At 42.4% G+C, this 17,813-nt stretch overlaps 7 protein-coding genes across 8 annotated transcripts; 5 read left to right on the top strand and 2 right to left on the bottom strand.

Moving 5' to 3' along the window:
* Nucleotides 1-488: 488 nt before the first annotated feature.
* On the bottom strand, nt 489-7,875 carry LOC108599538 (dnaJ homolog subfamily C member 2). 2 transcript variants are annotated; one of them, XR_001915148.2, is made up of 5 exons: nt 7,471-7,875; nt 7,259-7,404; nt 5,556-7,078; nt 598-604; nt 489-494 (listed from the first exon to the last, which is right to left on the bottom strand). XR_001915148.2 is itself a non-coding variant. In XM_017986423.2 (3 exons), the coding sequence occupies exons 1-3, from the start codon at nt 7,722-7,724 to the stop codon at nt 5,607-5,609; spliced, it is 1,872 nt and encodes a 623-aa protein (XP_017841912.1). In that variant the 5' UTR covers nt 7,725-7,875; the 3' UTR covers nt 5,498-5,606. The 2 variants fall into 2 exon arrangements, 1 of the variants encoding a protein (XP_017841912.1); XM_017986423.2 differs by lacking the exons at nt 489-494; nt 598-604 and having other exon boundaries at nt 5,498-7,078.
* LOC108599541 (islet cell autoantigen 1) lies at nt 3,766-5,307 on the top strand. The gene is made up of 3 exons (XM_017986426.1): nt 3,766-4,437; nt 4,489-4,740; nt 4,795-5,307. The coding sequence occupies exons 1-3, from the start codon at nt 3,853-3,855 to the stop codon at nt 5,221-5,223; spliced, it is 1,266 nt and encodes a 421-aa protein (XP_017841915.1). The 5' UTR covers nt 3,766-3,852; the 3' UTR covers nt 5,224-5,307.
* A 397-nt stretch (nt 7,876-8,272) lies between the features above and the next one.
* LOC108599537 (sphingosine kinase 1) lies at nt 8,273-10,458 on the top strand. Its single transcript, XM_017986422.1, has 2 exons — nt 8,273-9,276; nt 9,338-10,458. Exons 1-2 carry the CDS (start codon nt 8,354-8,356, stop codon nt 10,320-10,322), a joined length of 1,908 nt encoding a protein of 635 aa, XP_017841911.1. The 5' UTR covers nt 8,273-8,353; the 3' UTR covers nt 10,323-10,458.
* Nucleotides 10,459-10,685: 227 nt separating this feature from the next.
* On the top strand, nt 10,686-11,791 carry LOC108599545 (CRAL-TRIO domain-containing protein C3H8.02). The gene is made up of 2 exons (XM_017986429.2): nt 10,686-11,001; nt 11,075-11,791. The coding sequence occupies exons 1-2, from the start codon at nt 10,843-10,845 to the stop codon at nt 11,585-11,587; spliced, it is 672 nt and encodes a 223-aa protein (XP_017841918.1). The 5' UTR covers nt 10,686-10,842; the 3' UTR covers nt 11,588-11,791.
* Nucleotides 11,792-12,316: 525 nt separating this feature from the next.
* Nucleotides 12,317-14,505, top strand: LOC108599539 (putative glycerol kinase 5). Its single transcript, XM_017986424.1, has 7 exons — nt 12,317-12,639; nt 12,708-12,801; nt 12,854-13,353; nt 13,411-13,534; nt 13,595-13,923; nt 13,983-14,146; nt 14,201-14,505. Exons 1-7 carry the CDS (start codon nt 12,538-12,540, stop codon nt 14,475-14,477), a joined length of 1,590 nt encoding a protein of 529 aa, XP_017841913.1. The 5' UTR covers nt 12,317-12,537; the 3' UTR covers nt 14,478-14,505.
* On the bottom strand, nt 14,479-15,980 carry LOC108599540 (cyclin-dependent kinase 8). Its single transcript, XM_017986425.1, has 2 exons — nt 15,795-15,980; nt 14,479-15,729 (listed from the first exon to the last, which is right to left on the bottom strand). Exons 1-2 carry the CDS (start codon nt 15,923-15,925, stop codon nt 14,547-14,549), a joined length of 1,314 nt encoding a protein of 437 aa, XP_017841914.1. The 5' UTR covers nt 15,926-15,980; the 3' UTR covers nt 14,479-14,546.
* Nucleotides 15,981-16,094: 114 nt separating this feature from the next.
* On the top strand, nt 16,095-17,775 carry LOC108599546 (protein FAM207A). Its single transcript, XM_017986431.1, has one exon. The coding sequence runs from the start codon at nt 16,165-16,167 to the stop codon at nt 16,708-16,710; it is 546 nt and encodes a 181-aa protein (XP_017841920.1). The 5' UTR covers nt 16,095-16,164; the 3' UTR covers nt 16,711-17,775.
* Nucleotides 17,776-17,813: the final 38 nt, after the last annotated feature.

Here is a 17,813-nt window from a genome sequence, read left to right as displayed (position 1 = left end):
TTGTTTAAGAAAAAAAAGACGCTAATAAAACAAACTAACTGTAGCAAGTGCAAGTGTAACAACAGCTGCTGGCGAGGGTGTAGGCGCAGGCTAAGCAGCAGCAAAAAAAAAAAAAAAGTAGAAGACAATAAACAAATAAATTACATGCCACAAGCTGTGAGGCAAGCAGCAGCGGCAGCAACGTTGGGTGGCAGAGGTTAAGTTAATCACAATGCAGCGGCACGAAATGTGTTTGTGTGCAGCAATGTGGCATCCTCATTAACCCAGACAGACAGTCAGTCGGTTGGTCTGTCTGCCTCCTTAAAAGTGAAAGTCATTGCTGCTGCTGCACTCACTTGCCACACGAGGCAAAGTAATTGGCGCTTGGGTTAATTAAAACGCACTTTTCTTTATGACTAACAACTCAATACGCATACGCAGCGTTAACCGCTGGCTGGCTGGCTGGCATGTATGTAAATATTTGTATTTGCTGCTGCTGCTGCTGCCACAACCGCATGCAACGCATCCGTAAGATGCCTTTGAAATGTCGCAGCAGCGAAATAGATTTTTTTGCTTTTCATATTTTACTTGCCTTGGCTGCTTTACTTTTCACTTCCATCTTCCGCATGCACAGAGCGAGGCTGAGAGGCTGAGCTGAGAAAGTCTTAAAGCTATAATATATGTATATACATATAGAAAGCTGCAGCAGTCGATGAGTTTCAATAAATTTGCTGCCAAGGCGTTGACTTGTGGCAGCCACTTAAAAAAAATAGATACTGATAGCTATATTTAAGTCTAGAGCGACACCAGAAGTAAGCGCAGGGGGGCGGCGGCGTTAGGCGCAATTGTAGGTCACTTGCTAGGCATGTAGGTGTAACAACTACAGGTGTATGTGTGTGCGCAGTCAATTGGGTCAATGCAGTTGGCCAGCCAGCCAGCCAGCCAGGCTTGCTGCCTGCTGCTCATTAAGAAGCCAAGCTTCAGCTTCAGCTTCCGCTGCTGCCTGCGCGCGCTTAAATTGAAATTTAATCAGCAACACTTTCAGCTGAATTGGCCACTTGGAGCAAACACTTGGCCACTTGGCCTCGTCGTCGCGTGGGCTTGACAGTTAACAAACCCTAGTTTTAGACGACAACTCAATAAACTAGGCACTGGCCTATTGACAGACACACAATACAAACTCACACACACACACACACACAGACTGAGACACAAGGCAACGAGATTGTGCAATTGGGTGGGCTAAGAATCTGAGAGCACAGCTGGTCTGCTCTGGTCTGACAGACCTTGCTAAAACGGTAAATGTTGTAGTCACTTGTGTGTGTGTGTGTGTGTGTGTGTGTGGGCCTGGCTAACATTACCATAGGCCATAAGCATAATGTAAGCAAGCACGTTTGCATATATTGCTTACTTTGAGATAGCTCCATTGACATGCTCTGAATACGCGACTGTAAATTGCTGGTAATTGCTACAGTGATACCCTCTAAAAAGGGCCAAGCTTCAACTCTTTGGTTAACTTTGAACTGCTTGCTGCTTAGCGTATCTGGCATTCGTCTAGCCACCAAGTCTAATCCTATTATTATAATAACCCACTGCAGCACTTGCAGCAGCCTTTAAGTGCCGCTGGCTTGAGAATGGCATTTTGATTTATTGGCTTGTTTTTGCGCTCAGTTTTAGTTGCTTAAAATTTTTTGTTTTGTTAGTTTCTTTTTCTTTTTGGTGAATTATGCAATTCGTGGAGCTATAAAATGCAGTCAGCCAGCCAGTTGGGCGCTATAAATTCTCGAAATGCGTTTGTTTTCGCTTTTTATCGCTTTGCTTACATTATTTTTTTTTTTCTGCTTTGGCTCACTGATTTTTTCCCACAATTTGCAAACAATAATGAAAACTGTTGCTTAATTAAATCAAATGAGCGCAGCAGCAGCAGCAGCGTTGAATATAAAAAATTGTTTGCAACTGGAGCTGGCGCTGGCGCTGGAGCTGTTGCATGCCACAAGTGGCCGGCCGGCAATGCAACAAACGACCGATAACAGGCGGCAAAGCCGGCAGTAGGCAACAAAAAATTGGCAACAACAAACATAAAAAATAAATATAAAGCGGCAGCCAATTAAGGCCAATTTAGTTGCAGCAACAATGCAGCGACAACAAGCAGAAAATATAATCAGTAGAAAAACGACAACAACAACAACAAGTACAGTTGGCATGCAAATGAGAGCAAACTGCAACCAAAAAGTAACTTGATACAACCAACAACAACAACAACAAAAGCAATAATAATGTACAGTTTTTGCGCATTTTTTTATTACATTTAAAGCGAACTGTGAGAAAATGCAGACAAAGTTGTCAACAAGCAACAGTTACGACAAAAAAAGAATGAGAGGAAGCAAAGGATGAGCGTTAGGCTATCAATTAACCCTAGAAAGCTTTGCCTTTTTTTCGGCTAAACTATCTATATTAAGTCTACTTTTTGTTTTGTTAGGGTTAATGCGCACAGGCGTTGACAAGCAGCAATAACAACAACAAGTGTGTCAGCCTCAAGTGCAGTGAAATCTGTTTTTTTTTTCTCTCTCTCTCTCTCTCTCTCTCTCTCTCGCTCTCTTCGCTCTCTTCGCTGCTCTGCTCAATAACAATTGTTAACTACGACTGCGCAGCCCCCAAGGCGGAGCTGCAGCTTTGATGCTAAGAGTTAAAAAAAAAACAACAACAACACTTAGAGCTCGATAACAAGCGGGCAGTCTCAGATTATGATTTTGTTTTGTTTGTTTTTTTCTTATTTTTTTTGGCGCTGCGCCCATTAACAGACCTGCGGCCGGCAAGTGCCCATGAATGACCTTTTCGTTTTAATTTCAATTCTCAGCTTAAGCTGCTGCTGCTTTTGTTGTGGTTTTACGTACATAAATAAGTACTTACATATGTATTTGTATCTGTGTGTGTGTGTGTGCAAAGCGCGCGTCTAATTGTTTGTGCAATCGCAAGAGCGCGAGAAGGAGAAGAAGAAGAGAAGCTTGCTTAAGACAATCCGCTTGTCACGCATTGTTGGTGTTAACAGACAGACCGGCTGGACAAAGCAGACCAGCGTCAGCTCACACATATGCACGCACACCCACGCAACTTTAGCATCAACTACAACTACTCTAAGTTCAACTTGTTTTTTTTTTCCTAGCCGGCATTAACATTCGCACACACTTGTTCACTTTCTTCTTCAGCCTCTTCGTAAGCGCAGCATACACATATGCACATGTGTGCATCTGTGTGTGTGCGCGTCCAATAGGCATCCTAACTACAGACATTGAAAGTAACTGTATCTTGTTTGCAAGTTTAACTTACCAGTTCAGGCAATATGGCCGCAAATATGTGTCGCTTTCAATTGCAATTACCAAACACGCCGCGCGCGCAACATATACACAATAAATAAAAAACAACACGCGGCGCGAACGCATCAACTGCACTTGCACAAATATTTTAAACAAACACCTGAGAAACGCAAAGCGCCAAAACTAGAGTTGTCAAACCATCCACAGCTAACTACTATCGCGATAGTATCGCTTATAATTCGATATACGACTTTTGTTATTAGTAGCGTACATAATTAGCTCAACACTTGATATTTATATATTAATTAAAATAAAACTTACTAAAAGTTTTATTTAATTTATATACTTTTCCATCTCTACTCTGAGCACACACAGCGCTGTTAACTTGCTGTAAGCTAATACGATTATTGTCTGCAGGCCGCCACAAAACTAAATTTGTTAGTCCGGCAGCTTTGTTTGTAACTGAAATTATTTGCGTCGGCGCATAAAGTTTGCTTTATCTTTCAGCCCAGCAAGAAAGTTTTTTTTCCAGCTTTTCACATAAATTGCCACGCAAAATATGTTAAAATCAGAGGTGCAGCATCAATACTGGATTACCAAAAAGGTAGTGCAGCGCAAGCTGGGCAGCAAGGAGGACAAGCACATCATATCCTCCGATGCTGAACTGGATGCTAAAATTGAAATCTTCAAATCAATAAGCGACACAAGTGCTGAGCTCTGCAAAATCATTGACCAATACCAGGAGCGTCTATGCATATTGTCGCAGGAGGAGTGTGTGTTTGGCCGCTTTCTCAAGGAGGCTGGCAAACGCAGCAAAACGACAGGCAGCAGCATAACCAATACGGGCAAGGCCATGTCCTTTGCAGGACAGCAGCGCATGTGTGTCCGTGTGCCATTGCTGCGTCTACAGCATGAGGTTGATGTGTATCGTTGTCGGGCTGTAAAGGACACCGAGCAGACGTTACAAACTATGGAGAAGGAGCGAACGGAGTATCGCGCTGCATTGTCTTGGATGAAGCATACGGCGAGTCAAGACATGGACCCAGATACAGGCAAAGGCTTGGATAAGTTTCGCACAGCCCAGGCCCATGTTCGTGCAGCGAAACATAACTTTGATAGCTACTCCATGGATTCCATACAAAAGGTATGGCTAACAAATCCAAAAGAAACTTTTATTCAACGTTTATGCTTACAGATTGATCTGCTGGCGGCCGCACGATGTAATATGTATTCCCATGCTTTGGTGGCGTATATCGCGGGTCTCAAGAGCTTTGCACAGAAAGCTGCTTCCACTTTTCAATCCATTTCCAACTCCTTGGTGCTGAAGCCACAATACAACTTCTGTGTGCTTAAAGAACTGTCACAGAATGAAGGTGGAGCTGCGACGCCTACAGCGCCAATAGAACCCATAGAGACGGTGGATAAGGATCAAACGCTTTTCTTTGCAGTAGTTACAGCAAATCTTTGTCGTTATATAAACTAATATTTTGCGTTATTGCAGGAGGACTATCAGGACAAACCCAAGGCAGACGCGTCTACTGAGTCTAACTCTGCTGTGGAGCAGGAAAAGAATGACGCTGTCGCTACATCTAACGAATCATTACTCATAGAGCTGTCCAAGCAGCTGGAAGAGAGTGTAGACACGCCGCTACTACTGGAAACTGAAGCTGACTTAATGGACAACACCAGCAGTAGCAACAATTTCTGGGCACGCATGTTCAACCAACAACAACAGACGGCGCTGCCACAATTAAGCAGCAACGCTACCGCTACCACGCCCACAGCTGCAACACCAGCGCCAGCTGCTGGCAAAAATGCCAACAGTAACAATCCATGGTTTGAGCTATTTGCTGATCTTGATCCCTTGGCTAACCCACAAGCATTTGATCTGAAGCTAAGTGGCGGACGACGTGTGGCAGAGCAGACATAAAATTTGCATAAAACTATAGCTAGCTATATAAATTTTGTTCTTTAACTTTTCACACACACATACGCAGGTTTGTGCATAAATGTCATATTTTCTTAGTGTATAAAAATATAAATAATGTAATTTATGTATACGTAATTATTTATGTTCAATATTATGAACCATATGTTTTAAAAATTATAAAAGCAGCAACATTTTCTACTTGTGCATTGAGCAAAGTAGCTATTAATTAGCTAAATTGCCAACACAGTTACGTAAAGAAAATCCTTGAGACGTTTGTGTCTAACGTTGAAAACTTTGCAATCATTTATTTAAATAAAATTGTAAGAATATATATATCTTGGACACAGCAGCAGCAGCAGTGGAGCAGGTAGCAGGGTTAACACTCATTTAACTGCCGCCTGTGCCTCCTTTTTGGAGTTGACCAACTCCACTAGCTCCTTGACACGACGCAAACAATCCTTTTTACTGCGATTCGGTATGCAGGAAGCAATGCGATCCCAACGATCTGCCGTTGTCGTGGGATACGTTTTGATGGCTTGCTCCAGCAAAGCCTGTTCCTCCTTGGTCCAAATTTTTGAGGCGGAGGCGGCGGCGGCAGCAGCAGCAGCGCCGTTGGTCAAGCTGGTGCCATTCTGTTTCGGTTCCTGCTCCACACCATTCTGTTTGATGTTCTCCTTACTCTCGGCGGGCGATTCACCCAGCGTAATATCGTTTGTTGTTTGCACTTCCTTTTTGGATTTCTCAAAGCTCTCATAGGCCGCCTCATTTGCATGAGTCTTGAGCGTGCTCTTGGAGAAATCGCTATTTTGCAAGGCCTTGGCCTTGTTTAGCACATCGCGTGCGCTCACCGGATTGCCCTGCTGACCATGCTGATTGATAAAGGTAGCAATGACATCCCAGCGTTGAGCAGTGCCAGCGGGAAATAGATTGACGGCCTTGATGAGCAACTGCACCTGTTCATTGCTCCATAACTCGGCTTTCTTAACCTCTTTGACTGCTGACTTGGGCGTGGCAACCTTTTTTTGCTGCGCCATATTAAGCTCTGCCAGCTCCTCGGCGATTTTTTGCTCTGCTGTGTGCAGTGCAGCTATGAAGGACTCTCTGCCCTTGGTTTCCATGGCTTTGTTAAGCGTTTGCAGTTCGCTTAGGCTAAAGGTTTCGCAGATTTTCTCTGTGCCCTCCATATGCTTCAGCTGATCCTTGTCGTTTTTGGCATAATATTTGCTATCCTTGACTTTATCACGCAGCGTTTTGCGCTCCTTCTTTAGCACCTTCTTTTGCTGCTCACGCTCAATGCGTATTTGCTCGATGCGCTTCTGTTCGGCCTTCTCGGCCTTTTCCTTGGCCAGCGCTGCTTCGCGCACGGCACGATCCTGCTCTGCCTTTTGTGCCTGCGCTGCATCCATCTTGGCACGCTTGGCTGCCGCCTTGCGATCCTTCTCCTCCTGCTTAAAGCGCTGTATACGCTTGTCATTGTTATAGGCCAGATCCACCAAAGCGCGTATGCGTGTCATTTCCTCCTTTTTGCGTTTAATGCGTGCCGCTTTGTTTTCTTTTTCAATCCAGCGTCGCTCATCGCGATCCTGTCCCTTCTCCTTATCCTCTTCATCCAGATAGCTGAATTCACGCCACGATTTAAACTCGTACCAAAAGTTGTAGAAGCGTTCCACCTCCTCACGCTTGGCATCCACATTGCCAAATGGCGGCACTTGCGATTTTTCACTCCAGCGCGCATTTAAATTAAAATACTTGTTGAAACTTTCGAAAAAGTTGCTATCAATATCAGATTGTGTGGGCAAATTGTCATCAAACTCGGGATCTACAGAGTCATAGCTACGGCGCGTCTTGGCAGTTCCTAAAATATGAATGTTCAGTTTAAAAAAAAGTACATCAAAGAAAATGTTTGCGAATACAAATTATGCAATTCTTACTGCGCGAATGAATGATAATGATTAATGACTATAGTCGGGCTACATGGAGCTACATAGTTGCTTGACCTATCGAGATTATACTAAAATTTTGTTTATAAGCATACCCAATATTTCGAAAGCTTTAGTTATGCACGTAAAGTAGTCGTCATCACTTATAACCTCCTCGCCTTTGGCTTTTCGTTTATCTGGATGATGTAGCAGCACCATGCGTCTGTATGCCCGGCGAATATCGTCATCGGTAGCTTCGCATCTGCAAAATTAAGTCACGCTGTTGATACACGTGCACACACACACAGACACAAACACACAAGCATACCTTAATTTGCCCAATCCCAGTACACTATAATGATCTTGATCTTTCCACTCTTTGGGATCGAGTGATTTCAGGAAGCTGATGTCCACTTCCTCGCCCGCTCCCGCCAATTTCTCATCGGAATCGCTGCGTTCGACTCCGTTGCTAGCCTCGCCAATTTGTTGGCGGCGTGCATTGAAATATGCGCAACCAACGCGTTCGATTTTCTCTCGCGCAACCTTCAGCGCCAAACACTGCAATTCCACGCTGTTCGTCATTTATCACGTTTGTTTTGTATTGTGTAGCAGTTTGTAAGTGCTTTTGAACTAATATTTAGGCACACGGCTAACACCTCGAATTTTGTTTAGAAAAATCCGAAAAAATGTGTAATAATTCCCACTACCGCATGCTATAGTAGCGCCAAGAAGAGCAGTGTTGCCAGAATATCATATATTTAAGTAGCTAAATCGAAGACAACAAAAATGACTAGAAATAGCCAAGAGCCAGAATATGATTCTGGCTAAAATTACAATTTTAAAGTTGTATAGCTTTACAAAAAATTTATATTATTGCAACAGCTATATTTTGTTAATACCCAAAAATGTGTAGTCCAAATCTTAATGTTAAATAACTATTTATCTAGAATTATCTAGAATTTGTTCTAGCTGCAATTTCAAAATAGCTAAATCTGACTATAAAATGGTAACCCTAAAGAATAATAAACAGCATGGCAAGAACAAAAGGTTGTACTACTGCCCTTTGTTTCGCACAGATTGTTCGATATATTTATACTCGATACTTAAGCTATGTATACACTGTCATCGATGTCCGTATGGTAAACCGATTGCCAACGCAGGCACATAAATAATAAAAACATAAATATGCTGTTTATAAAAAACGCTATATAATGCATAAATCTCTGGAGCGGAGCCGCAGCTCCGTCAGCTCCACACCCACTAACGCGCCTGAAGAGCGGCACAGTGTTAGCGACACTTTCTACACGAGCCAACGCAAAGGTAGTCATGTATTTCGAGTGCGTCTGGACGAGACAGGTTTTACGCTGGAGCGTGAATCCCCAAGCGGAGGCACGGTTAAGGGCCAGACTGTTAAGATATGTGATATAGTGGGTGCGCGTTGTGTTCGACTAAAAAAATCCAGTCGTAGTTTGGCAGGCTGTGCCTGTGTGAATCCTGGCACACCCAGGGCCACAGGCGGAAAGAGGAATACGCCGAGTAAATGCAGCATAGCCAGCAGGGAGGAGTATGCCTGCAATGGCGGCGATGCTAGCGCCTACTTGTACTTGTTTGCCTATGTGCTAAAGAAAAAGAGCTTCCGCAGCAGTGTGCACAGAGAGCGCACTGTGTTGACATTACGCTTTCGTTCCTTTGACTCCTTTGAGGATAATATGAAAGAGGCAGAGCGTTGGTACCGCGCCCTATGCTGGCAGTTGCAACGCACCTTGGAGCCTATATTTGTGACACCTGATGCCAAGCGTAGACGTGTGCTCGTCCTGCTGAATCCCAAATCTGGTGCTGGCAATGCTCGTGAGGTGTTCAATCTACAGGTAGTGCCTGTGCTCAACGAATCCGAAGTGCCGTACGATTTATTTGTTACTAAGCATTCCAACTATGCATTGGAGTTTATGGGCACGCGACGCCTGGAGGATTGGTGTACTATTATTGCTGTGGGTGGTGATGGTTTATTCCATGAGATCATTAACGGACTACTGCGTCGAGAGGATTGGGCAAAAGTGATGCCTGCCATCTCGCTGGGCATTATACCTTGTGGCTCTGGTAATGGACTGGCGCGCTCCATAGCACACGGTTACAAGTGAGCTACTCCAACTACTTGCTTTTTCCTTTGTCTTATTATTTATATTTGTCTACCGCAGCGAACCTTATTTTAGCAATCCAGTGCTGGGCGCTAGCTTGACAGTTATCAGTGGACGCAGTTCACCCATGGATATGGTGCGTGTGCAGCTGCAGGAACGCGTTATGTACTCCTTTCTATCCATAGGTTGGGGCCTTATCTCAGATGTGGATATTGAGAGCGAGTGCATTCGCATGTTTGGCTATCAGCGTTTTACAATCTGGACTCTATACCGCTGGGCAAATCTACGCACCTATAATGGACGCATTAGCTATCTGCTGGCAGAGCCCACAGCGGAGCAGCCAGCTGCCAAGCAGTCAGAAGAGCTGAGCCGTCTTCAATCGAGTCGCAGCTGCAATTTGCATTTGGATAAGCTAGCTAGTGATAGCTATCGCCGCAGTTCGGACTTGTTGCCGCAAGAGTTTGAAGATGTCATCTCGCTGGAAACGTCTATCAATCAATCTTTTCGTTCGCGTTGTGACAGCTGGTTGTCTGGTGGCTCCAGGCGCAGCTGCTATTATTCCATAAGCGAAAGCATATATCATAGTCTAGCGGATGAGAGCGAGTTTACACAGGCGGCAAACTCTGATCAAGAGCTTCAATATGGACCGGGCAGCAGTCTGCCTCCATTGGATGAACCTGTGCCAGATCATTGGCAAGTGGAACAGGGTGAATTTATTATGATGCATGCGATATATCAAACGCATTTGGGCATCGACTGTCATTTTGCGCCAAAGGCGCTGCTGAATGATGGCAAAATATATCTCATTTTAATACGTGGCGGCATCAGTCGTCCACATTTGTTGAGCTTCTTGTATAACATGAGCACGGGCACGCATCTGCCGGAGAAGAACAACGAGTTTGTTAAAGTACTACCAGTGCGTGCATTTCGTCTGGAACCGCATGACAATCAAGGCATCATTACTATTGATGGCGAACGTGTGGAGTTTGGACCATTGCAGGCGGAGATTTTGCCTGGCATTGCGCGTGTCATGGTGCCCAAGTGAATCTCACAGAGGCTAGAGTGAATCTCAACTAGAAAGTCGTACATTCGAGCAATAAATATAAACAACTATGGCATTTGTATATGTAGCTGGTAGATTATTAGGCATATTATGTACTCTTTTTTTTATCTTGTTAAAATTTATAAAAATTATTGCAGTTATTGAATAAAATATATATGTGCAAATACATTACAAATACGGTAATTATTAATAACAATTAAACTTTGTGATGGGCAGTATTTGTAAAACAGCTTTTAACGTACAGTTGAAATTCAAATTGCACAGCTGTTCTATTAACGCAAGTTGGCAGCGCTGTCAAATACAAACTATCGATAAATTGCAGTGCAGCAAAAGTTTTGTGAAAAAATTAATTTGTGGTCAGCAAATGCGTTAACAAAATTCATTTAAACTGTTGTTTAACTTATCAAAGTTTATAAAAAGCTATTAACTTAGCCAAGAGCGTGAAAGCAGCTTACAACGTTTTATTGTCAGAAGCCAGTTTTACAGTTATAACGGCTACAATATGTCGGCAGAGGAGCTGGCGCCAATTAACGAAAACGACCTGAAGGATCTAAAGCAGCGTATGAAACTTATAGCAGACGCAGATCCTACTCAATATCACAATGAGTTCTCACTGCGACGCTATCTGCGCGCCTTCAAGACCACAGATGACGCATTCCAAGTGAGTCGCAGTTTGTTGTTTTTGTTTTTCTATTTTGCGCCTACAACTTGACATTGACTTTGCCCACCCACAGGCCATATTGAAGACGAACAAGTGGCGTGAGTCATATGGTGTGGCCAAGCTCAATGAAATGGAACGCGGCCACTTGGAAAACAAGGCGCGCGTCTTGCGGCATCGCGACTGCATTGGACGTCCCGTTATCTATATACCAGCCAAGAATCACGGGTCCTCGGAACGCGATATAGAGGAGCTGACACGCTTTATAGTCTACAATCTGGAGGAGGCTTGCAAAAAGTGCTTCGAGGAAGTTACCGATCGTCTTTGCATTGTCTTTGATTTGGCAGACTTTAGTGTCTCCTGCATGGATTACCAGCTGGTGCAGAATCTAATCTGGCTGCTGGGCAAGCATTTTCCTGAACGCCTGGGAGTTTGCCTCATCATCAATGCGCCCGGAATCTTCTCCACGGTGTGGCCTGCCATACGCGTAATGCTGGATGACAATACCGCCAAGAAGGTCAAATTTGTGAGCAATGAGACGGAGCTTTGCCAGCATCTTATACCGGATATATTACCCACGGATATGTAAAAAGAAACCAATGCTTTCCATATTTAGTTGTAGTGCAACATATCTTCAGAGCTACCTAATGGAAACCCAGTACCTAACGCTGTATTTAAATATCTATGCAGAAAAGAAAGCTTTCCACAAAAATTATAGTTTACAAGCAATGATTATAGTATATTCTATAATCTTGGTAACAACAAATTTATGTCTTTAAAAATGTAGCAAATTGTAATTCTATTGTGCATAAACTATTTTAGATAAATGTTTATCTATGTAAAGAAATTATTATATATACATATTTGACCTATATATATATTGTGTATAACTGTGAGTAATTCATATTTGTATATGTCTATGTGGATAATAAAGTTGTAAAACCAAAGCGAAAATAACAAATATATAATGCATTATTTGCTGATTAGAGTTCCCCAACTTCGGCATTGGCTTATCGTCAAATGATAAGTCTTATCAGTAAATTGAAAATACAGTACAATTTCAATCTGAAAAGTACTCTAAAGATTTTTTAGTGTGCCACAAAACAGATAGGTTAATAATATCAGATTATTAGAACATAATGGTTCGGATTCAATTCCATAATAGCGTTAGATATTATTTAAATTAATATCAACAGAGTGAAAAATAATAAGCCATTGTTTTTTAGAAGTCTGGCAACTCTTACACGAATGCCAAGCATTTAACAGGCTAGGCTGACGTCACAAATGCCTAACAGTAGGATTAGCATTTAAATGTTGTGACGTCAGCGTTTCGTTACCTGCCAACTCAATTGCGCCTGAAGCGAACAGCTGAGTGAAGCCGACTTTATTATTATTATCTTTTAGATTTGATACGGTCAGAAAATGAGATACTATAGAACTCGGCGTAACTATGACAGCCAGACAAACTCAGTTCGCAAGCGATCGTCGTCAAAACAACAGTGACATACGATACGAAATAGAAGCAGCAGCAGCAGCAGCATGAAAACATCATATATAGCGGCATTGGACGTTGGTACGACGAACTTGCGTTGCTTTGTGCTTGATGAGAACTGCACAGTTCAGGGGTCGGCGGCGGATACTGTAAGAGTTAATTGAGTGGTGCCATTCAGACGTGCGATATATATTTATACTATATATACTATTAACAGGTGGAGCTATTAAATCCGCAACCAGGCTACTTTGAGATTGAGCCCGAAGGTTTATGGCGCAAAATAGTTCAAGTTATTAAACTGGCCATACGCAGTAAGTTATTTTTATAACAGAACCACTTAAGCTAATCTTGTTTTAATTATAGATGCAAAGTTAACGCCCGCTGAGATTAGCTGCTTTACTATATCCACGCAGCGCTGCACGTTTCTCACATGGAATCACAAGACTAAAGAATATTATCATAATTTTATAACCTGGAAGGATTTGCGCGCCGATGCATTAGTTAATCAATGGAACGCCAGCTTGACGCTGCGTGGCATCAACACTTTTCTCTATACGCTTTACTTGTTAACCAGGAGCGCGCGTTTCTTGGCAGGCAGCGTGCTGAAGCTCATGAATGGACAAGTGACGCCGCGTTTGATGTTTGAAATTGCTCAAAACAAGCGTCTGAAGCAGGCCTTGAAAGATAAAGAAGCGCGCGTGGAGCTGTTGGATTCATGGATTTTATATAAACTGCGCTCAGGCAATGGACTGGAACCGGATGTTGAGCACATTACAGATATAACCTCCAGCACGGCGACAGGTCTTTATGATCCTTTTACCTTAGGCTGGTCGCCCTTGGTGCCTTGGATATTTGGCATTGATGTGAGTTGGTGGCAAAGCTATTTTTATATTTTTAATGCAGATTTAATAATTTTTTAGTTGAGCCTGCTGCCGCGTGTTGTGGACAATAGCTATAAGGACTTTGGACATGTGCATCCAGCTGCCTTTGGCGCAGATTGGGGGAGCACTAAAATACCCATTGCTGCCTCGCTCAGCGATCAAAGTAAGTAGTTGTAGATATATATGTTTAAAGGCTGTACTTACCAGCAAATTCCTTCAACAGCTGGTGCCATGTGGGGATCACAGTGCTTTAATACAGGTGACGTTAAGGTTACCATGGGTACGGGCGCTTTCCTCAATCTTATAACTGGCTGTGATTGCAAAGCTGTTATCAGTGGGATGTATCCTTTGGTAGCCTGGCAGCTAAATCAAAAGCAGAAACAGCTGCAAACAGTTTATTGTGTAGAAGGTGCATCGCATGATTTTGGCACAGTGGTCAGCTGGGCGCATTCCTGTGAGCTTTTTGAGCAGCCCGCAGATACGGCGGACATGGCGTTATCCGTGCCCGATACAAATGATGTATACTTTATGCCTGCTTTCAGTGGTTTGGGTGTAAGTTGCATAGTCAGTGTGTTTACAACTAAATAGTTATTGGTTTTTATTTTATACAGCCTCCTGTAAATGATTATCGTGCTGCCAGCGGCTTCATTGGCATGACACCGTCCACAACCAAAGCGCATTTGGTGCGTGCGCTGCTGGAGAGCATCGTCTTTCGCGTGGTGCAGTTGATAGAAAGCGCCAAACAGGAAACGGGACAACATCTTCAAGTTATAAAGTATAATACTAATTTATCCAGTTGTGCTTGAATTAATTTTAAAAATGTTTCCAGAGTTGATGGCGGCGTTTCGCGCAATGATTTTGTTTGCCAGTTCTTAGCCGATGCCAGCGGCTTGCGTGTGGAGCGCGCTGTCTGCACGGAGGCTAGCGTTATGGGCGCCACTTACTTGGCGGGCCTTAATCATGGCATTTGGAAATCGCTCGACGAACTCAAACGCTTTCGCCAGGTGGAACGCATTTTTGAGCCGCAGCCAAAGCTTTATGAGATTATAAAAGCTCGCATGGACAAATGGCATGTGGCCATTGAGCGTTTTAGTGATTGGTATTAGCCTATTTGTTATATTTATATTTTTTTATTAAATACTTAATTTAAATGAGCACGCTGCCTTCCTCTTATGTCAGTTGAAGCGTTGTTGGAAGCTCTGTTGTTGATTGAACAGCATTTGCTGTTGTTGCTGCTGCTGCTGCTGTTGTTGTTGTTGTTGCTGCTGTTGCTGTTGATGATGGAAGTCTTGCTGATTGCCCTGGCCTGAGAGACGCACACGCTTGGCATTTGGCTCGTTGGGATTCATTTGCTGCTGCTGTTGCTGCTGCTGACGTTTGTTATCTGTTTTGTCATCTTGATCATCGTCTGTCAAGAACTCACGCTTGGGATAAGGAATGGGACATCCTGCAAACACATCCTGTGTAGGCAGTGGTTCCTCTTGGAAATACTGATCTTGCATAGCCTGCTCTGAGGTAATTCGCTTGTTGGGATCCATTAGCAGTAGCTTTTGCAACAAATGAAATGCTTTGCTATCAGGTTTGATCTTGTGCCGTTCCATATACTTGGCCAGCGAGCAGGCGGAGTAGGTGGAGCGCTTAAAGTCCTTGGTGAGCGTATGATGCTCTGGCATCTTTTTGATGTCCTCCCAGTCTTTGTCTTGCGGAAAGCCCATTACATTGAAAATGCGATCTAGTTGATCGTGATGATAGGGATTGCTAGTCTTGATGTCCTCCTGCCTACAGTGAAATATAGGCTCCGATGTAAGCAGCTCTGCAAAGATGCAGCCTATAGCCCATATGTCTATGGCTTTCGTGTAATGACGCGCGCCCAGCAGCAGCTCTGGCGCGCGATACCAAAAAGTGACCACCACAGGATCTAAATCTGCCAATGGCTTCAACGGCGCATTAAATAAACGCGCAAAGCCCATATCGGCAATCTTGACACGTCCACGCTCGTTGCCATCACCCATGACAAGTATATTAGCTGGCTTAAGATCTCGATGCAACACCCAGTTGCTGTGTAGATAATGAATGCCATCCAAAATTTGATACAGCAAAGACTTTACCATGCCACGCGGCACGACCACTTGCTTCTTGGTAGCCTTGGCAGCTCGATGAAACTTGATGATATGCCACAAATCGTGCTCCGCATAGTCTATGAGCAGAAACACTTTGCGATCGTTGTGTGAGAGAAATACTCGTATCAAGGTAATGACATTTTGATGCTTCAGTTCTCGCAGCAGCGCAATCTCTCGACAGGCGGACATGGAGAGACCAGTGCCATCAATTTGTTTTAGCGCATACTCTTTGCCATCGCTGGAACAGAGAGGTTGATATTTATCTTATATGTACATATGTAAAAAGAAACTCATGACGCTTACCTTGTTTCCTTCCACTTGGCTTTGTAGACATGTCCATAAGTGCCGCGCCCTACTTTGCAACCTTCATAGTTAAACAAGTCCTCCACCTTTGTGCGCTCCATTTGCGTTTTCATCTTAAAATCGTAATCCATGTTGCTATTTTTTGCTTATAAACAATTTTTAATACTTTCTTGCGGCTTATTTACTTTTTTCTTCAACGATAACTGAAATGCCGACAAGTTATCGGTCATGTAATCGACATTTAACAGCGCTTCATCTTAACAGCGCAAGAGCAGCGCTATTTAACAGCAAACAGCTGATCTAACAACGTGCTAGCGTCTACAAACCTGTTGTACAATTCTAAAACGTTTAATTAAATAAAGTCTTAATAATGGCTAAAACAAAAAAAAATATACGTGCCAAGGCTAAAACAGCTGTGGGCGCAGCCAAGCAAAAGACGCAAGATGTGCAGGCAAAGCTGAGAAAATCAGAGCGTCAAGAGCAATTGCTGCACAAGACGTTGACGCCAAAGAAGACAACAACAAAGAGGGAAAAGTCAGAGGCGAAGCACAAAAAGCTAATTAAACGCTTTGTAGAAATGAAAAAAGAGCGCAAAGAGGAGAACGCGCGTAAGAATCGAGAGAAAGCGAAGGTGATTGGCGACTTAAAGCCATTAAGAGATGCGCTGCCTTCGCTACAGGGAATTTACAACCTCGTCAAGACTCAAAAGAAGAATGAAGAAGAGCAGGCAGCACTGGCAGTGCCTGAGAAACTGAGCACCAAAGCAAAGATAAAGAAAAAGCGTGAGGAGTATGTTAAGAAAGTGCAGTCCTTTGAGAAACTCATTAAAGATAAGAACTTTAAGAAGAATCCTCGGGAAGTAATTGCAAATCACATGAGCAACAAATACCAGACTATGGAAGAGGATGAAGACTAACAAAAAGAAAACACCAGAAGACTGTCTTTTGTTTGCACTTTCATTTTTATTTATTAAGAATTATCATTAATACATATGTTTATGTATAGCTGTATCATTTAACGATGCATATAAATATTAGACATAAGAATGTAAATTTAGGATAACAGAAAAATAAGAGAAATTTGCATACAAAAAAAGTTGATATTTTCTTCAAGTGGAGTTTTGCTATTTCTAGGCAACAAAGCAAATGGAGAATTGTAATTTGTATTCGCTATTATATCATAGCCTTTTGCTTGTTATTTATATGTATACATTAACATTTGTAGTTTAGTATCAGCTTGGTGTTATTTTTCTTACAGTGTATTCTTGTGCATAGTTCATGTTTCAGATCTATGCCACCTCTTTGTAGTTAAAGTTACGGCTCGATTTCTGAGTTTTTAGCAAAGCACAAAAGCTTGGTTTTAATTGTTATTACACAGTGAGATCATTTAAATATATGTATGTATGCATTCGTTATTATTTTTTTAGTCACACTACTTGAAAATTCTCCAAATTGCACTAACAGCTTGAGTTGGCTTAGTTTTATTAAATCGATAGTATCGATTGCACAGAACAAAATTCATAAGCTTAGAGTTATAAAAACAAAACACAAAGGCTTTAGTAAATGTTTTTCAAAGAAAATCTATTGGCATTATAGTTAATGGGAGTTTATTCATTTAGGAAAGGAACAAACGATACTACTGATCGATGCCATCGATGGTTTTCCAGCTATACTAACAGCAAAGTTTAAACATAATTGTTGCTAAACAGTTATTGAAAAATTAATGCTTTACAAATGGCATTTTACATTTAGTTTATGGCTTTGCTGAGAATTTTTAAAGTTACAACTTAAATGGGGGTGCCGTTGTCTTAAACTTTAGTTAAATATACGTTTTCTTTGTAAATCGGAAACAAAGTGTTTGTCTTGCCAGCAATATAAAGCTTAAAACTCGACTAAACTTAGGTTTAAAGTACAACCTAACGCGTTACAAATGTTTTGAATCAGTTTTACATATAGTTTTAAATTTAAATGTGTATGTTTTGCTTGAGGGCGTCATAGAATTTTGTCTGTTGTACATTTA

The sequence above is a fragment of the Drosophila busckii genome, chromosome 3L (genome assembly GCF_011750605.1).
Source record: "Drosophila busckii strain San Diego stock center, stock number 13000-0081.31 chromosome 3L, ASM1175060v1, whole genome shotgun sequence".
Lineage (NCBI taxonomy): Eukaryota > Metazoa > Arthropoda > Insecta > Diptera > Drosophilidae > Drosophila > Drosophila busckii.
The sequence above is the reverse complement of the archived record's forward strand: the minus strand, read 5'-3'. Positions and strand labels throughout refer to the sequence as shown.